General features: G+C 34.2%; 1 protein-coding gene across 1 annotated transcript in view; it reads left to right on the top strand.

Moving 5' to 3' along the window:
• Positions 1–935: 935 nt before the first annotated feature.
• The window catches only part of LOC132758902 (uncharacterized), a 132,052-nt gene continuing 121,141 nt past the window's right edge, over positions 936–11,846 (top strand). The window contains exons 1-2 of the mRNA XM_060750611.1: positions 936–2,491; positions 6,087–6,193. Coding sequence (XP_060606594.1) covers positions 1,102–2,491; positions 6,087–6,193 — 1,497 coding nt within the window. The 5' untranslated portion in view covers positions 936–1,101. The remainder of the gene's footprint in view (positions 2,492–6,086; positions 6,194–11,846) is intronic.

The following is an 11,846-nucleotide window of genomic DNA, read 5'->3' as shown; positions in this document are numbered from 1 at the left end:
ACATATCATAGGATTGTATTAATTTAAAAAAAAATACATAACTCGTGTTCTTTTCTTAAATACAATTAGTCACGTACATGTACGTAGGTGACAAAAAAGAAAATGTCATTATTCTGTCTCTATATCGACTTTCGGATAGTATTTTATTTTTCATTGAAGTTATATTATGCCCATCCATGATTAAACGGCGACTGTTTAAGTTAAATTTAAATAAACTTTGATTTATTGAATTTTATTTGTTTTCAATTTTATAATATAATTATGTCACCAGATCAATCAACAACCCCCGTGACTTACATAATATCTATAAATATCCTTATAAAAGTATCGATAACAAGTTATCCGAACTGTTAATTATTATCTTTCTTTTTTTTTTTGGTCAATGACTATAATAAAAGTTCTGTAAAAAAGTGACCGTTCGGAAGCATTAAATACAGCAAAACTACATGAGAATTGCACACTCGGGTTGATTGAGTCTGTATATAAGGGATAATGAAAAAGTGGAACATCCCTCAAGCCCTTAGCAAAGTCAATCTTTGGAAATATATAAGTTTTTAGCTCAACTTGACACTGAAAAAAATATGCATAATGTCAATGTCACTTTAAATGCAACTATAATTATCAAAGTGCCTGTATAATGTACGTATTTTTGGCGATTGGAAAACAGCTTTCATTATGTTTTTCTTTCTCCTTCTTTCTCTTGTTCCTTTTATAATATGCATATGCACTCTTGAGTATGAGAATTATAATTGAAATAAGACTTGCAAAGCTAAAATTGTCATTACTGTGTCAAGAGTATGATGTTTTCGGAAAGACCAGCTCCAACTTTCACTGTAACTTGTTTACCTTATTTTATATTTTAACTTTAACCAATTAACCATACTTTATATTTTCAGGATCGACAGGAAATTATATGAACACACGTCATCCCGATAATTATGCGTCATATAACTCTGTAGACTAAATGAACGAAACAAAGGAGATGTGACCAACAAGTACATGTATATCCTTTGTTTTTATATAACGTAGTTCACAGTTATACATCAAGTTAACAAGCCAGCAGTCATCTAGATCTCGGTTAGCAGACAAAGTTATAATGGCATGGCGTCTAGAAAGTGCTCCAAGGATATGTATGTATCACCAAATCGTACAAAGATCCCGGATGTATTTGTTATTCAAGACTATTCTACCTCACCTCCGAATTCTTCCGGTCTTCAAAGTCATTTATCACCGTCATTTGGCGGTTACCTCTCCCCGGACTGTAATTCTTCCGTTTACACAAGGTCAAACAGTACAGTGTCATCCATCTTTGATTTGTCGTTTGAAAGTGAACAACTTGACCGATCTCTTAGAGCGAACGACGCGTTTGCAGTTTCTAAAATATTACAAATACATTATGGGAAGTTCCCTATTAACTTTCGGAGCTCGACTCCTTGGGATAGACATAGTGTTGATACCAGAGGCAGACGACCAAGTTCAAGGTCACAGGACCAAGATGTTTACTGTCGGAGGCAACCAACACACTTTTTGGGGGACGGGTTTGATAGACGTGAAAGTGTTACACCAGAGTGCGATATACCGGACATTTTCAGAACTGCACTTCATGTTGCTGTTATGCACAATTCATTGGAAGTTATTGAAGTTCTTTTAAAATATGGCATAGATCCGAATGAGCCGAGATCAAGTTTAATTAACACTGAAAGACGTCTTTCGTCATTTTTAGTAGATGGCAATAAACTCAGGCCAGATTGTGTCATAGAAGAATCATTAGAATGTAATTCTGAAGACAGTTTAGTAAATAAAACATCATCTGATAACCTAACATTAACGGTACCCGTCCCAATTATTAATGCTCCCATCCCGCCTATTCCAACATCGCCTCCAATTCCTCCAGTTGACACCGCTAGAAAGCAAAGCTCTGCATCACACGATACGACTAGACCACGAGCATCATTTGCGATATCACTCGACAATGAAATATGCTATACAACGGAAGAATTGTTTAATCTCCCTCCAATATTTATAGCTATACAAGAAAAACGAGATATTGCTGTGATATTTCTATTACAATACGGCGCTGACGCAAACGTTCAAGACCGCGCCGGAAATACACCGTTACATGTGGCGGCAACAGATTCATGTTATGACCAGAATATTTGTACAGTATTAATACGGCATGGTGCTAGAATAAAACAAAGCAATAAACATGGACAAACACCGCTTGATTTCCGCCAAGGTCTCTATGATATGCAAATTAGCGTTGTTAAGGAGATGTTGTCAGGGAAAAGTAGTACGATCAGTCTTGATAAATGTCTAGAAGCTAATAAACAAGGTAAAAGAATCTCGCTGTCAAGTTCTGCGGACTCCGGCTCTAGAAACACGAGTAGGTCTGGCAGTATCAAAAAACGTTTCTTCAAGAGAGGCGAGTTACGTGAGAAGGAAAAGGTTACACGTGAGCGACGCCGATTAGAGAGTACATCTACAGGCACGGGTAAGTTACACAGGAGTCTAATATACCATTATAAATTAAATTATGGTTATCAAGTTTATTGGCTTATGAAGGAAAGTGAATTGTTAAATATCATTCGGGCATTTCCGAAAGTAAACCAAATCCCTTTTTTATTGTAAATATTTAAATAGAAATGACGCTTTAAGTTAAAATAGTATTTGTACCGCCCCATTATTAAAAAAATGTTAATATAATTTAACTGACTTAATACAAAATATCAGTTGAATACAGTTGCACAGAGGTGAAGTGTGTGTTTTTATCTCGTGCACATGAGATACTATGTCGTCGCCACGAAATGATTAAGTCGTTCAGTCATGAGATACTATGTCGTGGGCTGGCCACGAGTTACTTAGTCGTGCCCACGAGATAATTAAGTCGTGGGCACAGAAGGCTATGTCGTGGCCATGAGATACTTAAGTCGCGCGCACGAGATACCATGTCGTAGCCACGTGACCACCAATTAATTAAGTCGTGCACACGAGATACTATGTCATGACCACAATTTACTAAGTCAGGGGAACGACTTAATTATCTCATGCTCACCACTTAATTATCTCCTGGCCATGACTTAGCGACTCGTGGCCACGACATAGTATCTCGTGCGCACGAGATAAATAAAAACGCACACATGTCATCTTTATGCCACTGTAATTGTAAACACAAAAAGGTGACTAATTTATTGTTCAAGATAGCTGTAATATCGTTTGTCCGAACAGATAGAACACACTATTAATCAAACACGCGTCCTAATAATAGAATCGGATTTCTTTTAAATGACGTTATGATGGTGAGTACATGACGTTACGTTAAAATAATTTAAACTATTATAAGCATGGACTTATTTATTGTACTGTTCATCAATTGATATCGCCACAATTAACAGTTTAAATCTAACAATTATTGACTAGTGAGCCATTATATACAATACAAAATATAGTCTTGTCTAGGGTTGGACACCGGTTCCCGGTATCGGTCCTATACCGAATAGTAACTTCGTAAATTACCGGTATATACCGTTTCGTAAAATACCGGTACTGGATTTGATACTTTTGTAATTTTAAAAAAAATTTAATAGTCAATATGTCAAAAAAATAAGAAGATTTTTAAATAAAAACAGCCTACAAACACGTAAAACAAACTATGAGTTACTATTATCATGCGGCGAGTACGGCTTTCGCGGCAAACTTGAAGTTTGTGACCAAACTCCTCACAGCGGTTACGTCACGCTTTGCTACTTTAACTGTTTTTGTTACTGTACAGATCAGGGGAAGTAACCGCTGCGAGGAGTTTGGTTTGTGACGCGGCGATATTTTTGTAAAAGTATTGTGCCGCTTATGTTCAAGATAATAATATTTTTGTACTCGGCAGGAAAATATAATTATTTGAACTGATTTTGCTAAAAGTTTGTAAGTTTTAAATGTCAAAGAAACAACGAGAAAACAAATCAAATACTTGAGTAATCATCGGCACATCGCACACAGTCCTTCCAAACACATCGCACACAGCTTTTGCCGTAATGACAATGTAAATCCAACATATGACAATTGTTTATTCAAACAATGCTTTTAAAAAATAATTAAATCCTTTTTTCAGTTTAAGTCTCTAAACACTCATAATGAATACATATTTAATGTTTTCAGGTTCTTTTCATCCATTACCACATGTACAAATCCACACGTATATTACGATTTAAACATAAATGAGGCCGAAATATTCCAACAAAATATGCCTCCTTTTGTTTTTGGTGTAACACTGAACTATTATTAAACATGTATACATTTTCTTAACAAAAGAATGCTGACAGAACTTCAATCAAAAAGTGTGAATGTCGGCGGCTCTTTGATGGTGATAGAGTAACAACATCAAAGGGAAGCATATTCTTTTGAATAGCCTATTATGCACCTGTCAAAGGTCAACTTGTGTGTATTACACATTTAGATCTGTGATACTTTAAACAACTGAAACATATTTCATATAGTGTTTTGTAGGATTTTTTGCAAATGTTGGCTAGTATTTTTGCGTATTTTAGCAGTATGGAATTATGCAATTTGGTAAGGACAATACTTTTTTTCTGTAGCAAGATGTTCACGGTGCATGCTATTAAAAATAAAAGATGTATAAAATGAAGGGTAAATTCAATATTAATAAATACCAAATCCTTATTATTTGTAAAACATAGGTATTTGCTTTATGACTTCTACAAGGACTAATATTAGGTTAACATGAAAATGTAAACAAGTCATTTTGGAAACAGTCTATGCTGACTGTGCATATACATGTATTTCAAAATTTCTAAGTTAATTACTGGTGGAAAATATGTTTGTGCTGTTGTAGTAGAACAGACTGGAAACATAAGTGACTTTGAAAAAAGTATCTAATGAAATTTCTTACATGTAATTCCAAATTACAAAGTAAGCCAACCAACCAATCCAGTGATTTCATTTATTACAGTAAACAATAATGTGATTTAAAAAGAATATCAGCATCAGAATAAAATAATAGATGTAAGAAAATAATAGATAACCAACTGTTTTAAATTCTTTCAGATGTAGAGATATCAAGATTAAAACAATAATTTGTAGACTTCTCAGCTGCAGACTGCTGTCCTGCATAAGATATTTTGCTGTGTTTAAATTATGTCATGTCCTTTTGATGAAAAAGTAAAAGTATTTTACAATTAACATATGTAAATGTTGTAAAAAAGAGTAAACACAAAACAACAAAAGAAAATTATACTTTACAGCATGAAATTTCAGAAAGACCAGTAATGTAACATTTTCATTTTCTATTACTACATGTTATATCTCTTCAGTTCTTATATTTGCAGCAACGGGTTTGGTATAAAAGTATCAGTATCAGTATCGATAAAATACCCGTATCGTTTCGTCAGTACCGGTATCGGTATCGGACCGTTTCGTGAAGAACGATATCCAACCCTAGTCTTGTCTATATATCTTCCTTTTCTGTCAATCTACTATCGAGGACGTTGACAGTCGGCGCGGGAAGTCACTAAGAAACAATATTAGGGGAAAAGGCTGTTCAAGCGTTCAAGTTAAAGACTGTTCTCGGATAGAATGAGAATGTATAGTAGTCTGTCTGGCTGAGATTAACTTATAACTCAATATAGATCTTCCCTTATTGGGTAAGATAACTTCCCTTGGGGTGGCGACTATATCATAAGTGTACGTCTAAAGACAGATTTGACCAAAAGCACAGATCTTTTTTTGGACAGATTATATCTGTACAATTCGATTTTGACTATTGTGACCCAGACTTCAAATACATATTTTAGTTGTGGTCGGAAAAGGGCGGCATCACATGATTTTCAATGGCTCACTTGTCAATAACTGTATATAATGATTAACAATTAAAGCATCAAAATGGATAAAGCTTTAATGCTTTAATTCATCATCATAATCTTAAGTCCACATAATCGTTTTAATCATGAACAACAGTAGAGGTATGCTCTTCAACATATTGAATTTAACATCTTAAGGAATGAAATAAGATTTTATTTACCCATAATGTATAATAAATGTCTATTTTTATGTAATAATGATTGTGTATCTTTATACAGACATGTTTTCCGACCATTCCAATGCCAGTTCATACAGAAGCACGTGTAGCAGGAGTAGGATACAGTCTATGGCGGTAACAGAAGACATGGATATGGACATTCATCTGGTGAGTCAATATCACAATTACATGTTGAAACGAGTGTAGGACAAAAGACCCCCCCGGACGAAAGCCCCCCCGTCACAAGGTGGACAAAAGCCCCCCCCATGAAATTTACAGGTAGGACAAAAGCCCCCCCGCCCATCTTTTTTCACACGTACAGGTGCTCAAATTAATCAAAATTCACACAAACTTTTAAATAAAAATGAAAAGAATTAGTTTTAATGTTTATTTATAATGTGTATATTGAAGTGATAACAAAGTACAAAGTATATGATAACAGATGAAATAATGCATGCATGCGATACTGAATTCATAGCTCTTCATATACACAACCAGGGTCAGAAGAGTAGTAATGTTTAATCACTTTTGTAAAGGGATCAAATTGATATCGTTAGCACTATGTCAACTACATGTGATGTCCATAATATCTTTTAAACACATAAAAACACAACTTTGAATCACTATATGTTAATTTGATTGACCGTGGGGGGGGCTTTTGTCTTACCTTTACTTTTTATGGGGGGGGGGGGGCTTTTGTCCTATGTGTAAATTTCATGGGGGGGGCTTTTGTCCACCTTGTCATTTTATATATGGGGGCTTTGTCCGGGGGGGGGGGGGGGGGGTTGTCCCTATTCCCAGTTGAAACCGGTGACGTGTATATCAGAAAACAAGTAGAAAACCCAGGACGTTTATATCACAATTACGGATAATATGATTGATATCACAATAGCAGGCAGAAATCGACGACGTCATTATCAGAAATACAATTAATGTCACAATAATGAGAAGAAAACATGACGTCAATATCATAATTCAAACAGTAACGTCAGTATCACAAAATAAGTAGAAACCCCGTCACGTCGGTATAATAACAAAAAGATTAACGTATTTAATCAACAAGTTAATAAGTGATTTTGTTTTCTGATACTAATTTCCCATTAACGATGCAATTTGATGTCGTAATTTGACGTCATTCAAGATCAGGACAAACAAAGTGAGAGTAGTCAAGTAAAAACATAACAATCACTGTTTTCTTGCACTTCTTTAAATTTGGTTTAGAAAAAGTAAAAAAAGGATTTGTAGATCATAGATCCAAGTACTGTCCGAAAAAAACGTTTCAATTTTAGAAGCGAAAGCTTCTGAAGTTTCAACTTATAATCACATGCTTCTTATCGCAACATTCATTCGGGTTGAAAAAAGTAGTCACTTGGTACATGAGAAAACATTGCATAGATATTGTAGTTTTGAGGCAGTTCAAACTGTAAAGCTTAAAAATTATGAACACAAACATTGCATTCGTTTAACTGTATAATCTACTACGCATGTCAAAAATCGCAATTTCTTAGTCCTTTTAATAATCTGCAAGTCATTCAAAATGCGTGTTGCTCCCTATGAAGTTTATTTAACCTGGCGATGCTGCAAATAAAACCAAACGTACATCTAAAACTCTAAGTACTCTGATTTTGTTACATACGTCAGTATCATGTCGATATTGTACATAACATTCAAGGTGTACTTATAGTTAGCAGACAATGTTTTAATTGAATATTACTTCTACAATTACATAACACTTCCCCTGAAAATGAGTGTAGGACAAAAGCCCCCCCCCCGGACGAAAGCCCCCCCCCCATTTAAGAATGACAAGGTGGACAAAAAGCCCCCCCATTAAATTTACACATATGACAAAAGCCCCCCCCCCCTTAGGTTTAAAGACCAGACTGATTATCTTTTTTCAAACGCCCAGTGTTCAGGAACTTGGGTTATACTTCAAATAAATCTAAACAAGTATGCGCCTTTCACTTTTATTTCCTTGATGAGCGTTGATAAGCGATTCTCTGAAAATATTCATTTACATTTGTACTGCACAATATATAATAAAAGTAAACATAAAAACATTCATATCATCAATGAATTAAATATACGAATTACACAATAACTCAAATTAGAACTTTTGTACGTTACCGATTTTGACTTGTCTCAAAACATCAAGTTCCGGATTTAAATTGTTTTAAGGACTGGGGGGGGGGGTTGTCCTACCTGTATTTTTGATGGGGGGAGGGGCTTTTGTCCTATGTGTAAATTTTATGGGGGGCTTTTGTCCACCTTGTCATTTTAAGATGGGGGGGCTTTCGTCCGGGGGGGATTTTATCCGTATCCCCCTGAAAATAGTTCCAATTAAGTATGCCAAGAGTACTTTTCTTTGTTATACGACAATGAGTAATTATTACATCTACAGAGTTACATAACAAAGTCATATAAAATTCATAAAACATCGTTCCAATCTAGTATGCAACGAGTTCTTTAATTTTTCAAGATAAATCGCTAGGATGTACTTTTAAGGCTTTTTATATTCGAGGGTGGTTCAAAAGGTAACAAGACTGCAGCTGTACTATTTACAGTTTTAATTAACAAATATATTCTCTATATACAATGACAAAATAAATACAAAATACTCATAACAATTCGGTGACAATTTTAAAGGACAAGGGGTACGCTACCCGACGCAAGCTTACAATACAATAAATGACGTTGATGACGTCGCAAAACAAATACACTTCACCCCGCATAGCTTTTTTTCTGGAGTTAATATTTCAATATAATGCTATGAACAGTCTGGGGTATGACGTGTTAGGGTATGAAGTGTCTGGGGTATGAAGTGTCGGGGGTATAAGGTGTCCGGTGTATGATTGTAAAGAGTTTTGGTATGAAATTTCCATGGTCTAGTGATCAATCAGTCAGCCTGCAAACATGTAACGGACCGAAGTCGAAGGCTGAGGTCTGTTCAATGTGTGGGGCGGGCTGGTAGGTCCGTATTACGCTAACAAACAACATTTCAAGTAAATTGTACTGAACATTTTTTACGGTCACTATACTTATTTCTTGTCTGAACGCTGACATCATCGCGAATATTATTATATAATATTTAAAGACTTTTGACATATATATAAAGGAGCATATTTGTGTAAGGTATCATATATACATATAGATAAAATATTGAGAAGTATTGATGAAATAAAATGGATATTTTCATTTTCCGTATTTTCACTCACTGAAGTGAAATATATTTTCTGTATTTGTTCCTTAATTCAGCTGATACACATAATTTTGAGAAGTGTGTTCCTTTGTAAGGTCAAAAAAAGTATTCAGTAAACAAAAAATTCAAATTTTTCTTTATATACGGGATTTATTCTCATCTCGTGGTACAAAAAGAAATTATCATCTTTCATTTCACTCGATAGAAATAGATCCCGTATTTATAGAACAATCTTAAATATCATCTATATAACCACGATACTAGTCTTAATTCATCTTTTTAAGTCTACATTGCTAGACAGATATATCTCTAAACTGACAAAACGCTTTTTACAGGATTTTCAGAGTTGACAAAACATCTTTTCAATGATGTAGTTACATAAGTATGATTTTTTTTTATAATATTATAGGTTTTCAATAAGGCCAAACAAATAAACCACGGAGTTTTAGTGAATTAGTCTGTAATGGAATGTCCATATAACAATATAATTAAATTAAACAAAATATTATTTTACATCATAATTATATCATGTGTATATATGTTCATACTAATTCACTTAGAACTGTATCAACATTTTTTTTTCAAGAAATATTTCATAAGCATATCCGAAAGATACATTTCTATTGTTTTTATCACAATTTGAAATATTTATTGAAAATGTGCATATTGTAGACCATGCCACTTTAATGTAAACATTAATGTACAAGTAGGACACACTATACAGCATATAGACAACGACAAATGCTCGAAACATGATGTGACCAATCACAATATACCAATTTACTTTTAAAACATAACCAATCAAAACAGATAGAACTTGTAACAGTATATATCAGTATGCTGTCAAGTGTCTTGAAAGTTTTTTCTCTGTTATTGATAATCGTTGGAAGCATAAGCGCGCCTTCCCGGAATTAATCAGATATAGAGATACTAGAGTAACATAGAAAAACAACCTGTCCCAAGAACTCGAATCCTAGACAAACAAGATTTTTACAATACAAGTAATAAAATGAAACTATACTGATCGTCGGTGACTAATTTCAAAAATCATCAGATATTGTCTGCATTAAATCAGATAAATCATTATTTGAAAAATCAACCTGCGTGTGTATTCGTCCTCTCGCGCCTTGCTATAGTTTGTTTATATACTGTCAGGCTACGATCTGCACGGCCTTGGTTTATAAATTCTGCACGGTCTTTGTTTCTATTGCCCTGACGGTATTGCCGTAAATTGCATGTGTATGTCTTTCATAAGCGCCGTTTGATTTGACAGGGTCACCACAATGTGAAACAAATGTGTCACAAGGTTCAATTGGATTTTCCATTTGTGAATATCGCACGTTTGGTCTGATTTCCCAAGGGACAACTATAAAACCGCGGCAGCAGTTTAATTCTCCTTGACATTACAAGGTTGTTATACGATCTAACCACATTAATCATTCATCACTTTTATTAATTATTTTAGTAACAGTAAACATTTGCGAGAATAATTTGATTTAAAGTTAATATTGTCTGGAATATTTAAGTTGGTTGTAAACATACCAGTCATGTATTGTAAAGAAGAATAGTATCAGAAATAATCCGAATAATGTTGTAGTTCGTCGTCGCATTTGTAAGTATAAGTATAACATCAATTTAACAGACGCGCATTTGTATCATAGTTTGGGGACCTTTGTGTTTTGTTAAATCGTATACATATACATGCACAGTGCGTTAACTGGTGTGCCGGTATTAGTTACCCGCACTCCAGAGATTGCCCATTGATTGGCACAGAAATATCATATTCAGATGCTCGTTCATTGGTTACTTTTTCCCGGGGTTTCATATTTTGACAACAGGGAACGTGTTTTTATGTTTGACTATGATACAAAAGCGAAGAACATCAAAGCACTCGGGAATCTGATTAATACTCGGTGGCTACACCCTCTCGTACAAATCAGATAGCCTCGTGTTTCAATGCTCTTTCTATTACTTATTTGATGAAAGAAAAATTTAATATACATATTCGTAAGACATATTGATATCCTTGTTCTTTATATTCATCTTAAGACTTTACGTTTCTGTCATTTAAACGAATAATAGTACCTGTAAAAGATTTTAGTAGAGGAGAATTACTAGTTCAATTATTACACATTGTAAAGTAGCATGAATTATTTGTGAAAATTGTGTGGGTCGCATTGTATTGACCTAAAATACGTTTTGTCTAGTTATGGATGCCATAAAATAAATATTATTTTATTATATTATATACTTCGTGTATTACATGTCCAATGTAAGTATCGAGTTACAATGTTCATGACACGACGGTCTGGGCGATTTCTTTGCATCGGAGTTTGATATAAGTCAGGATGCGTTCATAGTCAATTTTGATCCTATATATTACGATGATTTCATGCGAAAATCCGGTGATATTAAAAGGCAACTCCGTTTATTTCAGCGAACCTAATAATTTCTGTATTGAAATATACATGTAAAAAATTCAGATTGTGTACTGTTAAAATGTTTAATAATGAAATTGATATAATACTACATGGAATACAAGATAATATATCATTATATGTTAAAATCAATGCGACCAGCAGCTTTGATTTTGTTTGATAATGACAACAAACACACACTCGCTTA

Source organism: Ruditapes philippinarum, unplaced genomic scaffold (assembly GCF_026571515.1).
Source record: "Ruditapes philippinarum isolate M1 unplaced genomic scaffold, ASM2657151v2 ctg1949_1_1_1_1, whole genome shotgun sequence".
Classification (NCBI taxonomy): domain Eukaryota; kingdom Metazoa; phylum Mollusca; class Bivalvia; order Venerida; family Veneridae; genus Ruditapes; species Ruditapes philippinarum.
This window is presented reverse-complemented; position numbering and strand designations above follow the sequence as displayed.